Genomic DNA, 24,801 nt, shown 5'->3' on the forward strand with positions numbered 1-24,801 from the left:
TTTTTTAAGTAGGAAGTGAGAGAATAGAGGGAAGAGGACCGAGGTCAGAAATGAATAATACCGAGGTAAACAGAGCATGTCCACGTTCCCTCTGGCAACGTGTTATTCTAAAAAACAGTCCACTGCCCAGAGGATAATGAGTATAACCTCAAAACACCTGGGCTATGGAAATACCTGGGTAACTACATCTACATTGAATACCAGTATTTTAGACGTTTAAACATATTAGATTATCTGGTCTCCTACTTCCACTTCCATTTTCTGAAAAAGAAGCAAATGCCGAAAGCATTACACACTTTACAGGAAGCCCCCGAGCCCTTCAGTTAATCCCGATTCAGCACTTCCTAACAGACCCACTGATTTCCTGATAAAAACAAAATAAAACAACAACAATAAAAGGAGAGGGGGGGTCGGGAGAAGGGAGTGGGGTTATGGACATTGGGGAAGGTATGTGCTTTGGTGAGTGCTGTGAAGTGTGTAAACCTGGCGATTCACAGATCTGTACCCCTGGGGATAAAAATATATGTTTATAAAAAATAAAAAATTAAAAATAAAATAAAATAAAATAAGCCAAGGAAAAATAAATAAATAAATAAATAAGCTTAAAATAAATAAATAAATAAATAGATAGATAGATGAATAAATAAAAAGTTTCTCTTGAGAAAAAAACAAAACAAACAAACAAACAAAAAATAACCATTCCTGAGAATAATCTGGTACCTACCACTGTGTGGACTTGGTCATAGGTGCTTTGGATCTTCCCATTTACTTTTTTACCTGACAAAAAACAAGGGGAAAATAACATTATTTTCATTCTTTGTGCTCCTAAATTAATTCCTCCTATTCACTATGAAGAACTGGAACTACTGTTCTAAGTCCAGCATGTTCATCGTATTTTTTGTTTGCTCTCATTTCAAACACTGAGTCCAAAGCAGTTTGAATGAAGGGATCACAGGAAGAGAGCCAAGGTACCCCGAAGTCTTTTTATGTTCACTTCTATTGGCCCTGCTTTCAATTCTGAACACCTGCACACATTACTGCTGTTTTCACTCAGTTGGTGCTCATAGATCTGAGACTGAATTAAAATACTACAATGGCCAAAGAACTGTTATCAATGGAAGCATCAAACATCAGCTTATCTTTTTTGATTATTTGTTTAAAAAAATTCATTAACATAAAAGATTCTGAAATACCAATACTCAAATTCTGTTCACTTTCGTATTTTTTTAAGTACTAGAAGATGGCAACTAACTCATCTCATACTTAAGAATAAAATAATTAAAAATTCAGTACTTAGGAAATAAAAAAGGCGGGGGGGTAAAAATGACAGCTCACTGAAGCAGTTCCAGGTACTTACTGCCAACAACAGTCTTGTGATTGAAAATCTTACTCCAAATTCCACCTTCTCCATTGTCTTTCACTCCGAATTCATAAACTGTGTTGGGTTTTAGATTTTCCACGATTGTTTCGGTGGCGGGACAGAGTTGGAAAACCCATTTTTTTTCCTTATCTTTTTCTCTATAGCGAATTGTATAGTATCTGTTGAATAACCAAAATACGACACTTGAAATTCACAGGGAGGTTCAGAATGCTATTTCAACTTTCTTTTTTTTTTTTTTTTTTTTTAGAGAGATTTTATTTATTTATTAGAGAGAGAGAGAGAGAGATCACAAGTAGGTGGAGAGGCAGGCAGAGAGAGGAGGGGAGGCAGGCTCCCTGCTGAGCAGAGAGCCTGATGCAGGGCTCAATCCCAGGACCCTGAGATCATGACCTGAGCTGAAGGCAGAGGCTTAACCCACTGAGCTACCCAGGCACCCCGCTCTTTCAAGTTTCTTAATACATCACAGACTCCCATCTATTTCAAGGACTGTGTTTAATACTGACTTCTGTTTTTATTTTTTATTTTTTAGAAATTACAGAGAACATGAAAAAAATTGCTCAGTGTGTACTTGTTTTTAATTTCTAATTCCAAGTTGGAGAGCATGCAGCAGTGTACTTACAGATAGAATTCAGAACTGTCAGTTGTTATTTACTACTTTGCAAAAGGAAAGTTGGAAAATGCTGGATGTTCATTTTTTTTCCAATTATGCATCATGTATAGACATAATTTTCCAAGTGTGTCATACTGTATTCTTTCAGCTGTATGAGGTTAAGCCTAGAACTGTATGGGTTTATGCCACAGAATGTCCATCAAGGTAGTATCATTCAATTTTGTGAAAGGGGAACCTAAAACTCTAAGATGCATCGAGGATGGCCCTTTAAGGGTAAAATTTTCTTATCATCATAAAAATAGAATCAGGAACAAAGCCAAGCTAAGGGTACAATGAAAAAAAAATGCAAATTTAAGATCATGGTCACGTATATGCTTAGGGCTTCAAAATATTCAGTCATACCTATGGTAAAGTAATGAAAATCCTCACCACTTTTTTCGCACTTTTATCACACGTGAGGTTTTATATATAGTATCTCATTTAAATGCCCTAAAGTCATCTTAAGTGGTAAAAGTTATTAATCCCATCTTACAAATGTGAAAATAGAGATTCAGAAAGATCACTTAATTTGCCCATAGTTACCCACCTAGTGACTTTAACCAGTGGCAGAACCAGAATACAAACACTCCTCGACTCTGCTCTAAACAGCCTCACAAAGAAGGCAGCAGATCAAGACAGGAGATTTTCTGCACACGGTAACAAGAATGAATGAGCTAGAGCTATGTGTATCAATATCAACAGATTTTACAAATAAAATAATGAATGAAAATAGCAAATTACAAGATGATACATATAGTCTCATATGACTTACACAAATACTGAAACGCTCACAAAAAAAAAAACAAAAAAAAAACCCAAACAAACAAACAAAAACTATGCTACCATGTATGATTCCTGGCAGTGTAAAAGGACAACAAATATTGCAAGGATCCAACATTTGTATTAGAGCTTTAGTTCCCAGTGAGATAAGTGAGATTAGAAGTGGAGCCAACAGGTAGATTTCATCTGCTTTTTACTTGTAAATAAACGTTTTCAGTACATAAAATTATACCTGTTGAGTATGATGTGAAAACATAGGTGTTTGATGTACTATTTTAGGTTCTTCTATTTTAAATTCTCTCTCAAAAATTTAGTACCTCTCCCCCACTCCCCACTGTAGCATAAGTTAATGGGCAAAGGTTCAGGCTAGTTGCTTTTATTTAAAGCCTTACGAAGTCACTCATACACTGGCGCTAAAAAACATTTATTGTGCTGACTCTTAATTGTCGATGTTACACAAACACAATTGCCCAGAATCTCTGAAAACAAAGGCCAGGACAGGCTACATAATTTATGAGGCTCACTCCAAAATGAAAACATGGGACCCCTTGTTCAAAAATGATTAAGGATTTCAAGACAAAGACAGTAGAGCATTAAACCAAGCATGTGCCCTTTTAAGTAGGGGACCCTATGCAAATGCACACATTGAACGTCTGTGAAGTCAGGAGGGGCCGTATTGTTTAACAAATACAGCGAAGGGGTCATTTTCTATGTTTCTGTACATTTGTACCTTGAACGTATTTGTATATTCAGCCTATTTTCCTACTCGTTACAACCTACTGAAATGCTTAGAGTTGTTCATTATCTTCCTTCTAGTAAAACTACTGTCAGGGCTCCAGTCCCTGATTTCAAAGGAGCAAAAGCCAGAATGAGTGAAGGAGACTGTTCAGCCAAAATATAAACTGCTACTGGGAACAAACAGTATAGAATAGTAATCCCCTGTGGCCTGTGAGTTGAAACATCAACACAGATCTATGAAACATTTATTGACAAGTATACTGCTTGGAATTTTTTACTGTTTTTTTTCTTGCCTTGGATATTACATGATGTTAGAGAAGTGCAGAGAAGCTGCAATCAGACCAGATGGGCTACAGCAATTATGCAATTCTACTTTGGATAATTGTCTCAATTCTTCAATTTCTCATGTAATGGGGGAGGCATAGCTAACATAATGACCAAAGGCCAGATTCCAGGGTTACCTATAGCCTGATTTTACATCAGCTTTCTAGGAATGAAATGGTATAAAAAAGCTTTACAAACTTAACCACATGTTAAAAAAAAAAAAATCCATCCTGCAAATTTTTTACCTGGCTCACAAAGCATTTGAAATACCCTCTCTGATACCAAGTTTGTCAGGCAAAATAAACACACAGACAGCTAACCTTTCTCTTCTGCTTCAGAGAGGTTATCTTTGTTAACAGAGATTTAATTGATAACTGTATAATACAGGCAAGTTCTAAGTGTTAAAAGAGTCAGAAGACTATTTGGTGTAAAGTAATGAGTTACATTTCCTTGATTTTAAAGCTAGATTTAGGCCTTATGATAATAAACAAAGCTGAAACCTAGTATACAGAAGGTACTCCATAAATATTTGTGGAATGAATAGAACAGACACTTAGGTGCTCATGGGGTCATTCTAAAATTAGAATATAATTATTCTAAATGGCCAATAACTCCATCACCAAAAAACACTGATCTAAGCAACCAAGTTTACAGTGATCTTTTTCAATGTGTCATTGTGTAAGATTTCACTTACCAAACTCAACATTCCTCGACAATCAGAGCAACCTGAAGGAAAGTACAATAAATGTCTACACTGAACATTTGCAGAGGGCTTAAGATTTTAAAATGTGTTTCAGTTTATTCATACAATAAACTCTGAAGGGAGAATAAGAATTATTATAGGAGAAAAAGAGAGATGATAAGTGTCTAAGTTCGGGTAATCAATGACAGTGCCAGGCAAATGGCTGTTTTCTGACTCCTAAGCTAATACCTTTATTATCGCACTGCCTGTCTTTCTAGTATGGTGCTTGGCAAAAGGAGATGGAAAAAAAGATAGGTAAAATGACCTGGAAAGGAAAAGGACAATCCTAATTCCTTTTAACATTATGTAAGTTTTATTATTTCATTGTGTATTTACCGTAACATAGAGTCACAGACTTCCCATTATTGTCTAAAGACACTGAAGATTAAACGCTGATCCTGCCCTTTTCTGTTGATGATTAAATTTGGACACAAGTGCAACAATCTAGTAAAGATACAGGTAGCAGTCAGTGAAGGTTATCAGATCAGACCTCTGGAAAGCCTGCATCTAGCAACTTGGACTTTAAGAACAAAAACATCTCACGTCCTAAGTGGTAAGGAACTGTTGGAGGTAGTGTTCTGTTCAAGTACCATTATCTCTGCTTATGTCCCTGATAGTATGAATATTGACAATAATGGTTATTGTAGCTAAATAAAATCCATAGCTCCTCGACATGTGGAGAAGGCAAGTAGTGGCTTGGTTTGGACATTTATCAGCTGCAAACCAGTAGCCTGCTCTCATGGGAGTCTTTGCCCACTTATTCATCACTTTTCTCCCTCAAAAGGAGATTAGACAATCTTTGAGGTCCTTTCTGTTCCTAAAAGATGTCTTTAGCTGCATATTAGGCATCTTATTCCAATAAAACACAGAGACAGAACACAGGATAGAAACCCCATAAACAAAATTTATGAAATAACTGGGAGTGACTTACCAAGAGCAAAAATTGAGTAATGTGAAGATAATTTTAGTCCTTTCACAAACTAGCCTGGCTTGATACACGTGCTTGGCTATCATTTGCGCTTTCTATGCTTTTTTTTCAGCAATGTTTTTGTTTCTCTGTAATTAACTACCATTATATTTCGTAAAACACCTATTCTGCACTTTTTTTTTCTCTCTTCGTATTAAAGGACACTTACTGACATCCCCTTTGTCAATATTTTTGCTTCTTGCCTTACGGAGACTGTGATTGTTGATATAAATTCTGCCCTCACACTATTCTTCTCAAAGTGTCTCTCCCCATCACTCCCTCCCTGCCACCCTACTCCCTCTGATTCCAGAGTTCTCCCTCTGCCAACACATAAGCATCTTGGTAATTTTATACCATTTCCTTATTCCATTCGCTCACTCTCTGTGCTAAACAACTCTTTAAATATTTTTCACTCTAACAAAAAATAAAACAAATATTCCCTTTCTATCCCTGCTTTCTTTCAACACAAAATCTGGACTGAAAACCAAGCAGCCCAGATTTAAAACTAATGAAGAGCATGACTCCTATATTCTTGGATATAGACAGTTTGAGAGATTCTATGATTTCTTTCACTAGGCAGTGGGGAGCTGGTGGATATTCTTCAGCTGGTGAATGAAGTTGAACAGTGACAAAGGAGGCTAGACTTACCAGCCATGGAAGAATTAGAGGAAAATTGGAGGGAGGCATCTCAATGCTGTAGTCCAGATAGGAGAGAACAAAGGAATGAATCATGGAAGAAACAAAAGGAAAATAGATCAAAGTTATATCTTTACAAAAGAACTGATGAGACTAGATTCCTTATGGGATATGGATGTTAAGAAAATTGTAAATACAAATGAAAACTGAATTTCTAAACTTGAAGGAAATTAAAGTAATGAAAAGGAGTTCTTTTGGTTTTATAGAAGATATGAATCTAGTTGGAGTCTGAGGTACTAACCACCATTATTTGGCTCCTCTAATGGAGAGAATTCCATCAACTAAAAATACGGTTTTAGAAACTTAGGAAATAAGTCAAGGTCAGATGTCAGCACTGGAAGTCATTTACACCCTTGTCACTCCCACCACTCTCAGGACAAAAGCAACATTAGCACTTCTGGTGACCTTGTAGAAGTGCAGAATCTCTGGCTCTTCCTCAGAATCTGCATTGCAAAGGTCTTTTACATGATTTGTGTGCACAAAGATTGAGAAGCACTGTTCTACTTGGAAGTGATAGTTAAAGACAGCACAGATGAGATAAGGGAGAAACAAAGACGAGAGATCCAAGGATAAAACTCTATTCCATTTGCAGAGGTAGGATAACAAATTAGCACAAGAGAGGAGGAAAAGGCTAAGAGGATAATCTAAATAAAAACATCAAAAAGGAGTGCCTGGTTGGTTCAGTAGGTTAAGTGTCTGACTCAATTTCAGCTCAAGTTTGGGCTCCACACTGGGCTCCACACTGGGCATGGAGCCTACTTAAATATATATACATATGTCAAAAAAGGAAGATTGCTACCAATTCCACAGAGGTTTAAAAGGTAAGATTTAACAATTAATTTATCATTTGTGGCCACAAAGAGATATTTCAGTGGGGTGTTGGTAAGGGAAGGGAAGCCACTGAAAGGGAATAAAGACTATGGGGGTGGGGTATGGAAACTGGGAACAAGAGAGCAGACCAGTCTGAGAAGTTCTGGAATTAAGAGACTTAAAAATTGCTTGGAAGAGAAAATAAGATCAACAGATATTGTTTTGGGGTAGGGAAATCTTGAACATGTTTGAAAGCAGGAGGCAGGACCCCAGTGGCAGTGAGGGCGCCATTGTGAGAGTATAGATTTACAAAGCATGGATGGGATGGGGTGATGATCACTGCCTAAGGTCAGAAGTGGGTTCCTTGGAAAGAAGGCAGAGGGATCTGGGGTGAAGAAAGAATGAGCTGATAGTGAATAATCTTAATTTCCTTGGCACTGCAGAAGCCAAGATGGACCGGTGAAGGAAAGAAGCCAGGAAAAGTAGCCTGGATGTGATTCCCAGGAACCAGGATAAGGTGAGAAGGGTCTGAATTAGAATCACTGGCATGGACATGGAGAAATAGAAGACATTGATGTGAGTGCTTCCCAAAGAGAGAACCCAGAAAACCTAGGGGATCATTAGCTATAGGAGAGGACAAATAAAAAATGAATCAAGTTTCAAGTTAGAATGAATGGAAGAATTAATGTAGTTTGGAAAGTACTAAGAAAGGATAACCAGGCGTTGGGACCCACCAAATGAAAATGTACAGACATAAAAATATTCGTTTCTTAAAAACTAGGGTGTGGGGGAACAAAGAGAAAGGCAAGGGCCTGCTCTGGACCAGCTGAAAAGTGGGGCCTAAAAAATGTGAAAATGATTTTTAACAAATCAGAAAGCTTTAATAAGTTGGCAAACTGTGAATACTAAGGCAATCTTGAACACTTTAACAAGCTGGAAACATGGAAAGGAAAAAATAAGCTATTAATGAGGAAATAAATTCTGGTTAAAAACATGTTTTAGTCTTCACTTGGGCCAATTTGGAAAGCTTTCTTTGGACCTTAGATATATTGAGGACAAATGTGTACATTCTTCCATTTGCAGTCTATTAAGAATAAAAACTATAATTAAGCACATCTACTTTCCAATGCAAATCCAGAAAAGGATTTAAGAAATTGGATACCAGTATGGACCCTGTACAAACAGGAATAGAGCCACGCGTCATGATGGATATGTGATACTCTATTAATACTCCCAAACTTAAAACAAAATGAAGTGCAGCAGTTTACAAAGGACTTGGATACAGAAAGCCCAAAATCAACGTATAAAGAAAATTATTTCCAATAAATTATTTGTATTGCATAGTATATATGGGGTTTTATGAATCAATGGGAAGTGATTGTTTTTTTGCTGATTGTTTTGTTTTGTTTTTAGAATCAGAGCTTTTACACCGGTTGCCAATATAGAATCCAATGGATTACAATGATATCAATTGCTGTTTCTGTAGCAAGCCAAGGGCGTTCAGATTCCAATGATTTTTTTAAAAAGGTACTCCTGAAGAAAAACTTCAGCGTCTTAATCTTCCAGTTTTCAAGAAGTGATCATTCCCTATAGCTACTATTCCTTATTCTAACCTACTGGTTTAGTTGAAATTCTAAAACAAACCAAAAAAAACAACCTACCATCATGTAGGGGTAGACGTCTCCAAATCTGCTTCTAATTACATTGATTTAGACTCCTGGTGGATTTATTTGGGTGTTTATAATGTGAACAGTAGTTCCAGAACTTTTAAATAAGGGCTACTATTTTTTTTTTTTCTGAGATTCCAGCAAGACTTTAAATGTCAGTTCTTTATTAACAATATTAACTAGGAAGAAGGGAACCATGTGTAAATGAAATCCACAAGTACACCAAGTGCTTTTTTTTCAGGCATCACCACTGAATTCTTCCCTTTTACTTATGTCCTAAGAGTCTACTATTTCTGTCAAGGGTACCTTGCTTGTCCCACTCATTCAGGTTTGAAAATCTATAAGCATCTCAATATACTATTATTGAATCTTTTAAGAAAACTTTATTCTAAGTAGAATTATGATTTTGACTAGTGTGATTTGATGGGCATGACTCCATCAATTTGATGGAGCAAAGCCAGGGTATGTGAGCAAGGGGGTGAGGGAGAGGTGCATGCCTAGTTTGAGTAACTTGGGTCTTCTAATCAACGGCCTTGTTAATATCCTAGCTTTACCAGACCATCTGCTCCTCTCTTTCTCCCTATTATCTCTGTATGCTATCAAACTACAACAACATCTCTCAATTAGAATAAGTGTCAGATAAGTGCTTTCATGAAGGGGTAGGACCAAGTGAAATTGAAGGAAAAGTTTGAGGATGGGAAGAAATCCTGTCCAAAGCTTTCTCTATGAATTTGTACATCACCAAGCTTCATGAATTTATCAAGCAAATTAGTATTAAAATCAGCTGCATTTTGCTGCAAGAGCACCAAATTTCCTTTCTTCCTTCCCACTCCCCTTTGGTCTTTTCAAATTAGAGACTAAAGAAAATGAAAAGGAATAAGAAAGCAATCCATAAATGTTTTCTCAGCCCTGGCATTCTGGACCAATCCAGTGAAGCTGGAATTATCACAAAACAACATGTTCTTTTAAGAGTCCATTTTCCAAACAAAATAAGTTATGGACTTAGTGGTGGGTGATAAAGGAACAGTTCAGATACTTTGAAACATCTCAAGCTTATTTTTCCCAAAAAAAAAAAAAAATTGGTTTTGGCAATATCTTCTACATGGCTTTTTCCAATAATTTCTTCCTTCAGAACTATGAACATGTGAAGGAAAATCCATTACTGTTCTTAGTCTAGATTTCCTAATCAAAGTCATATGAAAGGTACTCTTGAGAACTTACAAACATTTTTAAAGAAGGTCCTTCTTTCTAATTCAATTTAGACAAAAATAAAATACCACACAAGAGAGATCAAGACAAAAAAATGTATGAGAAAGTGCTCAGTATTGTCAGTACAAGAGAAGTGTCTATTAAAACTCCCACAAGACGCTGCTATGTTAGAACAGTGAAAATGCAAAATACTCATAGTATGGAATGCTGGTGAGGATGGGGAACAGTCTGAACTCCCATAATGCCTATGGGAGTGTAAATGGAAGTCAGGCAAAAAGACAAAATTAAGTATACATTTGCCCTGTGATGCAGCGATTCCACTCCTAGATATTTATCTAAGAGACATTAAAAGCTATATCCACAATATCTTATACAAAAACGTTTATAAAGTCTAAATTCACAATAACACCCCCAAAAGACATAATTAGGTATCCACTGACAAGAGAGTAGATAATAAATGCTGGAATATTCACATAATGGAATACTACTCAAGAATTAAAAAAAGGAATTAACTATTAATATCTCAATGTCATAAATAGAAACTCAATGCAAACACATGGACACATAAAAACTAACATACTATATGATTCTATTTACATGTAATTATAGATTAGGCAGCCTAATCTACAGGGATGGAACCCAAATCAATGGTTGCTTCTCGAAGAAGGCTCTGTCTGGAGGGATGACAGTGTTCTTTTTCCTGTTGGAGCACAAGATACATAATTATGCATCTTTTTTTGTAACTGATCAAGCTGGGCATTGTACTGGATTTCAATTATACCTCAATAATATATTTTTTATTTAGAAAGGAAATAAAACTTTAACAATTTAAAAATCACCTTGAGTCTTTTTAAAATTGAAAAAAAAAAAGAAATGCCTTGGTTAAAGCTTGAGAATTTGAAATGCTTGTCAGATGCAGTTATGAACTCTAAAAATAACATAAGGGCACCTGGGTGCCTCAGTGGGTTAAGCCTCTGCCTTTGGCTCAGGTTCAAGTCATGATCTCAGGGTCCTGGGATGGAGCCCCGCATCGGGCTCTCTGCTCAGCAGGGAGCCTGCTTCCCCCTCTCTCTGCCTGCCTCTCTGCCTACTTGTGATCTCTGTCTGTCAAATAAATAAATAAACCTTAAAATAAGTAAAGATAACATAGTAAATATTTATTATAAACAACCACTTTATTTCCCAGCTTCAGCAGGTTGTACACTGCCTAGCATATAGACCGTGCCGAATATATGCCCTGGGTGGATGGATGGCCATCATTTAAAAATATACTTAGATTTTTTCCTTTTTTTGTCCTGCAAACCTGTACTTTTCCTCTGTCTGCATCTCATCCTGTGTGTATCTTTCCAGGTTTCTAAACCAGTGATTCTCAAACTTCTGGGCATCAGAACCTTCCAGAGGGCTTGTGAAGCCACAGATTCTTGGGCCTCACCTTCAGAGTTTCTCCTGCACTAGATCTGGGGAGGCTTTGAGAAACGAACCCAACTGATTTTGATGCTGCTTGGTTTGGGGCCACCCTTTGAGGATTACTGCTTCTAGCACTTCTTCAACTGTCACATCAAAGTTCCATTCCTTTCCAACCAAAGGTCAGCGTTTCTTACTTTTAACCACCTTCTTAACAGCCTCGGGCCTCCTCCTCTGAGATTTTATTACTCTTCTCACAGGTTCTTCCCAGTTGCTATTGGGTTCATTCTCTCCTGTACTTTCTTCTTTGGGAAGAAAAAATGCTTGCATGTGTTTTCTGTTCAGGTAGGTGATGAGTCTTTCAAGGGTGGGGACGCTCACTTAGTGTCTTCCTTCCTCTCATACCCAGAACAAGCTATAGAACTAATCAGTGACCAATATGTGCTGATATATCTGATACGTAGACATTCTTCCAAAGCATGTACAGATCCTACTAAAAGCAAGAGCGAATATTCAGGTAAAATAAATCCTTTGTTGGGATGAATTACCTGTCATTGGGACAGTGACTTGGCAACGTCCAGTCGTGGTGTGGGTTAATGAGGAAACCCCAGGACAGGAATACGGAGCTTGGTGTCAGAGTGCCAACCACCAGCTGGAGAGGTTTGCGAGAGCGTGATTTACCTAGGGAGGTAACATGCGGGTTAACTTTGGTAACACAGTAGATTTTTATGATTGGGGTAGAAGGCACAATAGTGATTTAAGAAGATGATAAACAGCATGAAAGCATCAAGTTCTTTTCTTCTGATGGAGTACACAAATATTATCAATGTTTTGCCCATAAATTTAAGCAGAAACCAAACAAAATATCATTTTGAAATTTATGTGCATATGTTTATGCATATATATGTATGTGTATATGGGTAGTATATGCATATAAATTATAGGCAATCATACCTAGGTTTTTTTTTTTTAAGATTTTATTTATTTATTTGACAAAGAGAGAGATCTCAAGTAGACAGAGAGGCAGGCAGAGAGAGAGGGGGAAGCAGGCTCCCTCCTGAGCAGAGAGCCTGATGGGGGGGCTCGATCCCAGGACTCTGGGATCATGACCTGAGCTGAAGGCAGAGGCTTAACCCACTGAGCCACCCAGGTGCCCCTGGGTTTTATTTTCTTATGGGTTAGGGATAGCTATGAAAGTTGTGGCTATTACCAATGGAATAAATAATGCGAATGCATTGCTCACTTCATTTCTTTTACAGATACAAGAAAAGCATGTTTGTTCTCCCCCTCTTCCCAAGACTATGAATAGTGTGAAAGGACATCAAAGATGAGAAAAGAAAGCGTAACATCTGGCTTGTAGGTTATATTCTATTTTAAAACCAGTTTAGAAGTGTAAAATCTCTTATCATACTATTATAATAAGCCACCCCCTTTTCTTGCAGTGAGTGTCTAAATGGAAAATGCATATACATTCTTTTTCTTACATTCCTAATACTGTTGGAAGAGTAGGGATGACATAGGAAGAACATTTGTTTAGATGGGACGAATCAGATTTGGGCAATACCAAGTGATGATAACAAACCACTTTAGATTCTTTTCCAGTATATTGGGGGGGAGCAGTATTTGCATTTTCAAAAATATTTGGAACTTCAGGAGTGGGATCAATGAAAAAGAACAATGAAGATCCTTTGCCATGGAAACCAATATTGGCTTATAAAAAAAAGTCTGTACATAACATAAAAGTGCAATAAGATATCAAATAAAACTATGCAGAACATAAAACCTTCTTTTTATTTCCACTGGATTCTGTCTTTCATTTCATGAGACCATGCCTCTTGTATTTGCTGTAAGAACTTGTGTTATTTTTATCTAATGTGGTAGGAACTAATGGGTAGGAAGGTACCTCTTGTATGAGCTTAGTGGAAGTTACCTGAACCCAATGTCCTTTAAAATTGTGCCATCCTTGATGCTTCTGGTAGATTTAAGTTCTTTGAGTTGTTATTCTGGTGGAAAAACCTTCTCATCCCAGAACATATAAGCCTAATGGTGGCCAGCTGTTTCATGGTAACACAGCTGAATTTTTAAAATTAACATATAATGTATTATATGTTTCAGGGATACAGGTCTGTGATTCATTAGTCTTACACAATTCACAGCACTCACCATAACACAACTGAATTTTTAAAAAGCTATCTAAAATAACTGTCAAGGATAGTTGTTCACTTGTTTGTAAATGTGTTTTTATCTTTTTCCATAAAATTTTCCAGCTCCACCTGCAATGCTACCTTGTATGATCATGATTCCAAGAACACAAGTCTGACTCCCCGAAAAGGTAGAATAGAACCTGGTGAGGCTAAGGGATTTATGTAGTTTGACAAAGGCCTGAAGGGATTTTGATATTCCTTTTTCCACTCCTGAGTTAGTTTTCACTAAGTGATACAACTATCTCATTTTACAATTGAAAAATACGGCCCAGAGAAGTTTCAAGGTCACACCAAGAGCAAGGTCAAGACTTCAATTTCTCTCTTCTGAACTGTAATATAGTTTTTTTCCTTTCTTATCTTTCTTTCCTTTTTTTTTAACTACATCATTGACATACTCACAATATATGAAAATTATGCCATTTAGAGACAAAATATACATTTTCCTTTCTCCAAAGGAACCTAAGGCTTACATGGCCATAAAACAATTATTTCACTAAACTTGGATCTTAACATAAACGTGATTAAAATTTATGTGGCAAATGCAGATATAAATTGAATTGAAGTTAATGCATTAGGCATTGTATCATTCTCAAATGCAGATTACAAAAAAATTACATCCGTTGCCTGAGAGGAAAGGTGGGGCATTATATCCGGATCAAGATGAAATAATTTCCTGAGCTGGTCATCACAAAGGGAAAAATAATTTCAAGTCCAGTGTCCTAGAAGTTCCCAAATGAAGTTACAAAGCATGACTAAGGTGTAATCCCTCTTTTGATGTCCCTTACACATTTCTTTATGTTTGTCTTGAGAAACAGCTTGATGAGAACATGAAGCCAGAATCCCATGGACCCATACTAATACTTCCTGACTTTATTAAATATTCTGAAATAAAGTTTCATTAGAAGTTATAAGGAGTCACTGAAATTTCCCTCCTGTTTTGGGAGAATTTGGGAGACCAGGAAAAGGAATTGGTATTTTTCAAAATGCTTACTGAGTCCCTAAAAAGAGGCGAAAACAAACAGAAGGAGGGGAGGGGACCGTGGCAACAAATTTCTGGTAACAGGCTTGGCTAATGCCTCCAGAAGACACAATTCACAGCTGCGAAGGGCCTGTTTGCTACATGTATCTGAAGATCTGTGCACTCCCCCAACCCATTTCATTGCTCTAGAAACACAGAACAAACAGGAGAGATCCCTTTTGCTTGACATCTAGTATACTACAAAAGATAAACATGGTTATGAAATACTAAGACCAGTTCACATTAGTAAATGCCAAAGAAAAGAGAAATATTTTTATCAATAATCTACAGTCAGAAAGATGTGAGATTGGACGGTAAAGGCATAGTCCCATCTTTTTTAGGTTCTGACCGCAATGGCCTACTTATTTGATCTGCGAAAAAATTTTAATAGTGAAACTGGGGACAATGTAAGATTTTAATCTTTCTATAGTCATGTAGAAAATGTTTCTACTCATTTATTCGTAGGTTATTTACTTTCCTATTTCCAGTCTCCCTCTCCCTGGGAGTCTCCGTATTGTGTTGCTATTCTAGGAAAGTGGTCCTTGTTCTCATGTTGGACTAAATAGAAGAGGGTCCAAAGGAGGAAAGAGGAGGATTAAAGTAGAACCCATGTTCCAACCCATTTAGCATGCATAGAAAAGAGTGATGCTTTTAAAATGTGAACAGTCTCCTTCAACAAAGGCTAGACATCAGATTTTGCCCTTAAAATCTGGAAAACACCAGACAAGGCCCAAGTTGACACACTGTGAAGTAGATTCAGGCTAACAGGAGTTAACTCTAAGTGAGCACATACTATGGGGCAGGCCCTATCCTGCAAAGCCACACATGCATGAACTCATTTATCCCTCACGACAACCCTGGTGTGCAGGAGAAAGGAGGCACTGAGAAGTTCAGTAATTTGTCTAAATTCCTCAGGTTTGTATGTAGTGGTGCTGGGATAAGATCCCAAGCAGTCTCTACAACCAGATCATGGTACTTGCAAGCTAGGTTATCTGCTGGGGCCTGCTGTGTTACATGTTCTCATCTACATTCCTAACTCATCCCCAAGGAATTGGTTTCCATGGGTAGAAATGACAAAGCATGGTTTAAAGTTAATAAAATCTGAAAAATGAACAAAATATACCTGAGCAGGACTTCTTCTGACTCGGAGGGGGAGCAGGCCGCACAACGATCAGATATTTAGGTTCCGCATCTGGAAATAATAACATTATGTATCAGTAAAATTCTCTGAGAGGGAGCAATGAATGTTCACGACAGCAAACCCATGTCCTGACTCAATGTTCCCCGGCCTTAATCATTGTAACCATCTCACCCATGGATGAGAGGACCCAGGAATGTGTGAAGTTAATACTCCCTGAGACAATTCAGTCCATTAAGATTTTGAAATGAAAATTAAATCCAGATTTTCAAAACCAAATGGATGGGAGTCGGGGAGAGGTCTTGAATCTTTCTAGACATAGATTTTTGTGCCACATTTTCATCAAGCCTTCCCACTGCAAAGAGAGTTTTTAAAAATCTGATCATACCCATTTTGTCATCCTACTCTTCACAGAAGCCATCCTGATGCTTCAAAAGCAGGGAAGGAAAATCATACTTGCCTAAGACCCATGAGATGCAACAGGACCTCAACTGCCTTATGATCTGAAACTGCTCACTTCCACAGTAATATGAATATTCATAATGTCCTCTTTATTTTCATCCTCTTTGCATAATCTCTCAGCCTGTTAGCATATTCAGCCAATCATTTTTGTGAGCAATGTTTAACAAAGTCACAATTTCAGGTGGTATACTCTTCATCTACAATATGCCAATGGAAAATAAAAGAGAATCTCTTTTAAAAATATTTGGACTGATGATTTGCAGATCTATATCCCTGAACAAATAATACATTATATGCTAATTAAAAAGTAAATAAATGTGTATTTACATGGGAAAAAAATATTTAGGCTTTGGCGCTCCTGGGTGGTTCATTCGGTTAAGCATCTGCCTTCGACTCAGGTCATGATCTCAGGATCCTGGGATCAAGTCCCACTTCAGGCTCTCTGCTCAGTGGGGTGTCTGTTTCTCTCTCTCTCTCCCTCTGCCTCTCCACTCCTCTTGTGCTCTCTCTCTTGCTCACGCATATAAATAAATGAAAACTTTAAAAAATATTTAGGCTTTAGGGACGCCTCAGTGGTGCTGTTGGTTAAGCATCAACTCCTGATTTTGGCTCAAGTCATAATCTCAGGGTCATGGGATTGATCCCTGCAGCTCTGCCCTCAGAATGGAGCCAGCCTGAGATTCTCTCTCCCTTGTCTTATCCCTTCCACTTGTGTGCTCTCTATGTAAAAATACATTGGTAAGATCTTTTTTTAAAAAATTTAGGTTTTAAATAAAATGATGTTTAAACCATCGATATGCACTAAATCAGGGGCTAATAATTTCTCAAATCATCTTCTTTTTTGAATTGGTATTTCCGAGATGGTTGATTTAAATATAGATAAATAAGACAAATATAATTGGGCATACTGAATAGCATTTCATAAGCACTTCTACTGAACTGGTTGGTGACTATTATGTACAATAATTCTTTAGTAACTTTGGATTCTGAAGTTCATTCTGCATCGTATCTCATTTGGATGCTGTAGTCAACAAGAGTTCTCCCTTGCTCACTCAGACAGAACTTACATCTTTGTTTTGTTTTCATTCTGGATTTAAATGTCTCCCCTCTATGAGTCTGGAACAGAGGCCTTCTCTGCCCAAGGCTTTACAGAGCTGACCTCATCTTCAGCTGGAGACAACCTGGCAATTCAAGCCCTTTCAATGACTTGTGCCTTTGTCTTTTACTGGACACCCCACACAGCCTTATTTGCGATAACCTGCTACATTAACTATACTGCATAAAGGAAACCAGGTAACCTCTCCAACAGACCTCAGAGATTTGTCTCCTTTCTGATGATTGCCTCATGAACACAATATGGTTAAAGGAATGTTCATTATGTTTCAGAGTCTTGTGTTTGAAGGCAAGCTTCCTTAGTGGGGCTTAGACAAGGAAGATTGAACCTAAATCAAAGGTCCCTAGTAGGAATATAATACATTCCCTGATTGTATTTGGGATCTAAAGTAATGTACTTTAGATCTAAAGTAAGTATTAAGAATGTACCACATAGTCAGTACTTTCTTCATGTAGGGCACTTACGAAACACTTTACATTTGTGACTAATTACTCCTCATGGCAGTCCTACTTGATACACACTACTATGGCACATTTGTGGAGGAGGTCACCGAGGCAGGGTCAGCTTCATGGGCAGTCAACACGCCCTGTCACACAGGCCCCATGTTCAGAAGTATCCCATGCTTGGTTTAATGCCCTGCTGTCAGTGTGCTGAAATTCTTAATAGTTTTTATCTTTGCATCTGAGTTTGGTAAGGGCAGTGAAGGGCCAATAAAGCCTGTGTGGGAGCAATAGATAGGCTGCAGTTTCTTTCCCACCCATAGTGGTTGAGATGCCCTCTCAGCATAGCATTCCCAGGGACCCAGGACACATGGGGGTTCAGCAAGACTCCAAGGTCAAACAGAGCAAGCATACTGCATCTCTGGCTGAGGAAGAGGGCATGGAGGGGACCTGTGTGGACACACTTGCTGTTCAAGCAAACCAAAAGTCGCTTCCATGAAGAAGGCAATGGCCTTGTAACCCAAACAACCAAGCAATCCTATAGCATCCCCTATTGTTCCTGTTAGTTCTCTGTATTTGCCAACCACTTATGCTGAAAAGGACTATCTCAAAGAAAAAGGGAAGCTGGACCAACCCCCAGATCCTGTGCCTTTCCCTTCTTCGTCACTCATAAGTAAGCCAAAGGCAGAGTTACAGAATGTCCACATGTCAAGGAGTGAAGGACAGAGAGTTAGTGTTTTGCATTTCCATTCTTTGGGTAAGGAGATACACATGCACGTATCAATGACAAATTACAAATTGTGTGATCTGTGATTCTGCTTTGGTGTTGAAGGCCCATCTTGGCCTTTAAAACTGGCCTTGCATGATGTAAAGAGAAATGGCAAAATTTAGGTTAATGATTTAAAATTTTAATTTACTTAATGCCATTGGATAGCAAATAAAATAACACCATCACAAGCTGGGAACCTGTGGAAGAAAGGAAATATTTTAGGATCTTTAATGATAATTTTCTCCTGCTTTTTGAAACAAGGGCTTTGCATTTATTTTTAACTTGGCTGTGCAAATCATATGCTGTCTTGAATTTGCTTCTAAAAACCAAAACTAAATCTCTGTTTTTCTTAAGTTATCCTCACTGTGGCAGGGTCTCTTAGCTTTTCACTTCCTTCCTTGATGCACATTAATTCAATTCTGCCTCAGCAGCTTAACAAAAAGCCTGAAATACTAGAAAAATAACATGCATGGAAGCCAGAGATAGTGCCATGATCCAAGACATATGGTTATAAGAGCAATTTAAAAGTAATTTTTGTTATGATCAGTCATTTTGCATAAAGCCTAGGCTGTGACAGCCAGATACAAATTAGAACAGATGTCGGGAACAGGGGGCAGATAGGAGGCCTCTCACTCCTCATTAGAAACTCCCAACATTCATGTATTTCAGCAGTCTTTGTGCTCGATTTGGAATGCAAACATGGAAAAATAAAACAATTAAAAACCAAAATATCTATTTCAGTTCTGTACTCTGAAACTCTTTGCAGATCTGTAGTAGCCTGGAAATACATACACTGTAGCTTGGTCAGCCATTCTATTCACACATGCCAAAACACACTCGTTCTTCATTTAGAAAATGTATATAATTAAAATGTCCATTTCAGCAAATTTGTGTAGAATACAGTTAAGCCTATACTGTGTTGCAGACTGATTACATCTAATTCTCTTAATATTTCAAATGCCCTGAGGTGAAGGATTGCGACAGCTTACTGTTTAAGGAAATCTACTACTGAAATTCTTTATAGAGTGCTAGAGTTTTTGGTAATGCAAATAATTCTTCCATAATCGCTCTGTTTGATAAATTCCAATTTTCACATTTTTATTAGAGGACCTCCACCTTGCAAACCACACTGCTCTAGAATGAAGTCATAGCGAGCTTCATTTCTGCAGTGCAAATTTCCACAAAATAAAATTTTTTTTTAATTTTTTATTTTTTATAAACATATATTTTTATCCCCAGGGGTACAGGTCTGTGAATCACCAGGTTTACACACTTCACAGCACTCACCAAAGCACATACCCTCCCCAATGTCCATAACCTCACCCCCCTTCGCCCAACCTCCCTCCCCCCAGCAACCCCCAGTTTGTTTTGTGAGATTAAGAGTCACTTCTGGCTTGTCTCCCTCCCAATCCCATCTTGCTTCATTGATTCTTCTCCTACCCACATAAGCCCCCATGTTGCATCACCACTTCCTCATATCAGGGAGATCATATGATAGTTGTCTTTCTCTGCTTGACTTATTTCGCTAAGCATGATACGCTCTAGTTCCATCCACGTCATCGCAAATGGCAAGATTTCATTTCTTTTGATGGCTGCATAGTATTCCATTGTGTATATATACCACATCTTCTTGATCCATTCATCTGTTGATGGACATCTAGGTTCTTTCCATAGTTTGGCTATTGTGGACATTGCTGCTATAAACATTTGGGTGCACGTGCCCCTTCGGATCACTACGTTTGTATCTTTAGGGTAAATACCCAGTAGTGCAATTGCTGGCTCAAATAGCCAAAGGGATATTGAAAAAGAAAGCCAAAGTTGGTGGCATCACAATTCCGGACTTCAAGCTCTATTACAAAGCTGTCATCATCAAGACAGCATGGTACTGGCACAAAAACAGACACATAGATCAATGGAACAGAATAGAGAGCCCAGAAATAGACCCTCAACTCTATGGTCAACTAATTTTAGACAAAGCAGGAAAGGATGCCCAATGGAAAAAAGACAGCCTCTTCAATAAATGGTGTTGGGAAAATTGGACAGCCACATGCAGAAAAATGAAATTGGACCATTTCCTTACACCACACACTAAAATAGACTCAAAATGGATGAAGGACCTCAATGTGAGAAAGGAATCCATCAAAATCCTTGAGGAGAACACAGGCAGCCACCTCTTCGACCTCAGCTGCAGCAACATCTTCCTAGGAACATTGCCAAAGGCAAGGGAAGCAAGGGCAAAAATGAACTATTGGGATTTCATTAAGATCAAAAGCTTTTCAGAGCAAAGGAAACATGTAACAAAATCAAAAGTCAACTGACAGAATGGGAGCAGATATTTGCAAACGACATATCAGATAAAGGACTAGTGTCCAAAATCTATAAAGAACTTAGCAAACTCAACACCCAAAGAACAAATAATCCAATCAAGAAATGGGCAGAGGACATGAACAGACATTTCTGCCAAGAAGACATCCAGATGGCCAACAGACACATGAAAAAGTGCTCCATATCACTCGGCATCAGGGAAATACAAATCAAAACCACAATGAGATATCACCTCACACCAGTCAGAATGGCTAAAATCAACAAGTCAGGAAATGACAGATGCTGGCGAGGATGCGGAGAAAGGGGAACCCTCCTACACTGTTGGTGGGAATGCAAGCTGGTGCAGCCACTCTGGAAAACAGCATGGAGGTTCCTCAAAATGTTGAAAATAGAACTGCCCTATGACCCAGCAATTGCACTATTGGGTATTTACCCTAAAGATACAAACGTAGTGATCCGAAGGGGCACGTGCACCCGAATGTTTATAGCAGCAATGTCCACAATAGCCAAACTATGGAAAGAACCTAGATGTCCATCAACAGATGAATGGATCAAGAAGATGTGGTATATATACACAATGGAATGCTAAGCAGCTATCAAAAGAAATGAAATCTTGCCATTTGTGACGACGTGGATGGAACTAGAGCGTATCATGCTTAGCGAAATAAGTCAAGCAGAGAAAGACAACTATCATATGATCTCCCTGATATGAGGAAGTGGTGATGCAACATGGGGGCTTAAGTGGGTAGGAGAAGAATCAATGAAGCAAGATGGGATTGGGAGGGAGACAAGCCAGAAGTGACTCTTAATCTCACAAAACAAACTGAGGGTTGCTGGGGGGAGGGAGGTTGGGAGAAGGGGGTGGGATTATGGACATTGGGGAGGGTATGTGCTTTGGTGAGTGCTGTGAAGTGTGTAAACCTGGTGATTCACAGACCTGTACCCCTGGGGATAAAAATATATGTTTATAAAAACATAAAAAATTAATTAAAAAAAAAAACCACAATGAGATATCACCTCACACCAGACAGAATGGCTAAAATCAACAAGTCAGGAAATGACAGATGCTGGCGAGGATGCGGAGAAAGGGGAACCCTCCTACACTGTTGGTGGGAATGCAAGCTGGTGCAGCCACTCTGGAAAACAGCATGGAGGTTCCTCAAAATGTTGAAAATAGAACTGCCCTATGACCCAGCAATTGCACTATTGGGTATTTACCCTAAAGATACAAACGTAGTGATCCGAAGGGGCACGTGCACCCGAATGTTTATAGCAGCAATGTCCACAATAGCCAAACTATGGAAAGAACCTAGATGTCCATCAACAGATGAATGGATCAAGAAGATGTGGTATATATACACAATGGAATGCTAAGCAGCTATCAAAAGAAATGAAATCTTGCCATTTGTGACGACGTGGATGGAACTAGAGCGTATCATGCTTAGCGAAATAAGTCAAGCAGAGAAAGACAACTATCATATGATCTCCCTGATATGAGGAAGTGGTGATGCAACATGGGGGCTTAAGTGGGTAGGAGAAGAATCAATGAAGCAAGATGGGATTGGGAGGGAGACAAGCCAGAAGTGACTCTTAATCTCACAAAACAAACTGAGGGTTGCTGGGGGGAGGGAGGTTGGGAGAAGGGGGTGGGATTATGGACATTGGGGAGGGTATGTGCTTTGGTGAGTGCTGTGAAGTGTGTAAACCTGGTGATTCACAGACCTGTACCCCTGGGGATAAAAATATATGTTTATAAAAACATAAAAAATTAATTAAAAAAAAAAACCACAATGAGATATCACCTCACACCAGACAGAATGGCTAAAATCAACAAGTCAGGAAATGACAGATGCTGGCGAGGATGCGGAGAAAGGGGAACCCTCCTACACTGTTGGTGGGAATGCAAGCTGGTGCAACCACTCTGGAAAACAGCATGGAGGTTCCTCAAAATGTTGAAAATAGAACTCCACAAAATAAAATTTAATAAGCCAGGATGCTCCTACAGGAAATCATGTAAGGGTCTTGAACAAAAATAATAATTTACCCTTGCCATCTTTTTAACAAGTTGGTTTCATATCAAACTAAATTTCTCAACACAAAAGCATATACTCTAGAGCCTGGAATTACATCTTGCTTGCTAGTTGCTTATATACGGTGAGTCCTTAATGTATGCACATCTGTTTCCTCACCTGCAAAATGAGGGGGGGTGGGAATCACAGTACCTAGCTGTACAAGGATCTTAGTGATGATTAACCTGCAACAGTGCCTAAGACACAGAAAGAGCTTAGTTAATGATGGCTATTATCATGACAATAAAGATGGGGATTCCTTGAAAGCAGAAATTTGCGTCTTTAGAGGCCGTGGGGACTTATAAAAAGGAAGGAAAATGTTCAAAGCCTTTTTTTTTTTTAAGCAATTATCACAGGGTCCAAAATGCAAAAATTTCACAAAAATAAAATTAAACACCATACAGACAAAGATCCTCTGTCCTGACCAGACTAAGTAGCTCTTATGAGCTCTTTCAGGCTTTTTTGTGTTCATCTCTCTGTGGTCCAATTTTATCAAGCGTTTTAGTAAAATGATTTAGCCAGAAACCCCTATCTTCCACACCTGATCACATACCTGATCACAAGTGAGGATCCTTAACCTCAACCACCCCTTGATCACCCTGGCCTGCCTTCGGCAAGAATCTTGCCAGGTTAGTTTAGCCAGATTCCCCCACCCCTTATCCTCATGTTTCTTCTTAGTCATTTTCCAACCATGTATTCCCACCTGCTTCTTGGCTATAAATTCCCACTTTTCCTTGTTGCATTCAGAGTTAAGCTCAGTTTCTCTCCCACACTGCAAGATCCCATTGTTGTGGTTCCTATGCCTACTGCAATAGTCCCTACCTTTAAACAAAGTCTTCCCAGCTATCTTTAACAAATGCCACTGAATAAATTCTTCCTTCATAATACTCACATCAATCCAAAAAATCCTAGAAAATTTACTGGTATGCAGAATCTGGCAGCACATAATACAATAATATATTATGGCCAAATGTAGGTTTATTCCAGAAATGTATCATACAAAGAAAAAAAAAATAAGCCTATTTCAACAGGTACTAAAAGTCATTTCACAACATTCAACACTAATTCTTTTTTTTTTTTTAAAGATTTTATTTATTTATTTGACAGAGAGAGAGATCACAAGTAGGCAGAGAGGCAGGCAGAGAGAGAGAGGAGGAAGCAGGCTCTGTGCTGAGCAGAGAGCCCGATATGGGACTCGATCCCAGGACCCTGAGATCATGACCTGAGCCGAAGGCAGAGGCTTAACCCACTGAGCCACCCAGGCACCCCATTCAACACTAATTCTTATGTGATAAATAAGGAATGAATGGACACTTTCGTTAATATGATAAAATAGATCTTGGGACATCTGACCCAACTTTCTGTAATGCAGAGCACCCTACACATACGTTCCTGTTGAGAAGCTCTTCCTGGCTTTATCAGAACATTCAACTATCATTTTTATTTCCTTTTTATTGCTTTATTTTTAAAAATGTTATCGTAGGATTCGATTTTATAACCTGCTTCAGCTTTCTTATTGAGTACTTGAGCCCACAGATTATTAGGGAAACAAACACGAGTAATATAACCAACTACATCACGTGTTCTTTGGGGGACTAAAATGAGATGGTGGGTTTGAAGCGTTATTGGAATATTTACACATGAGACCAGCATACCAGAATTGCAAGTTGGAACAAACTTGCTCACAAAGACCTAGATTTAAGTTTCTATGTCCATTTCCCTCTTTGAGGTACTTCCTTGCTTTACTGAGTACGGCTTATTTATTATTCAAGCTTATTTTCACTTGTTCTCAGGATCACAAAAGTCGCCATTTGCAAGTTACTGTGAGTGGATTTATGGTAACACAGTGCTTCTGCTCATGTCGCATTCTATTTCAATGACATAAAGCAAAGCAC

The 24,801-nt window shown here is 38.3% G+C and overlaps 1 protein-coding gene across 33 annotated transcripts in view; it reads right to left on the reverse strand.

The window, feature by feature from the left end:
• ABI3BP (ABI family member 3 binding protein) overlaps positions 1-24,801 on the reverse strand; it is a 258,099-nt gene that overhangs the window by 150,442 nt on the left and 82,856 nt on the right. For all 33 annotated transcript variants that reach the window (XM_082695526.1, XM_082695525.1, XM_082695527.1 and 30 more), the window contains exons 3-6: positions 15,713-15,781; positions 11,916-12,048; positions 1,358-1,539; positions 725-777 (exon numbers count right to left, since the gene is read on the reverse strand). In XM_082695526.1, coding sequence (XP_082551652.1) covers positions 725-777; positions 1,358-1,539; positions 11,916-12,048; positions 15,713-15,781 — 437 coding nt within the window. The remainder of the gene's footprint in view (positions 1-724; positions 778-1,357; positions 1,540-11,915; positions 12,049-15,712; positions 15,782-24,801) is intronic.

The sequence above is a fragment of the Mustela nivalis genome (genome assembly GCF_964662115.1).
Source record: "Mustela nivalis genome assembly, chromosome: 1".
Lineage (NCBI taxonomy): Eukaryota > Metazoa > Chordata > Mammalia > Carnivora > Mustelidae > Mustela > Mustela nivalis.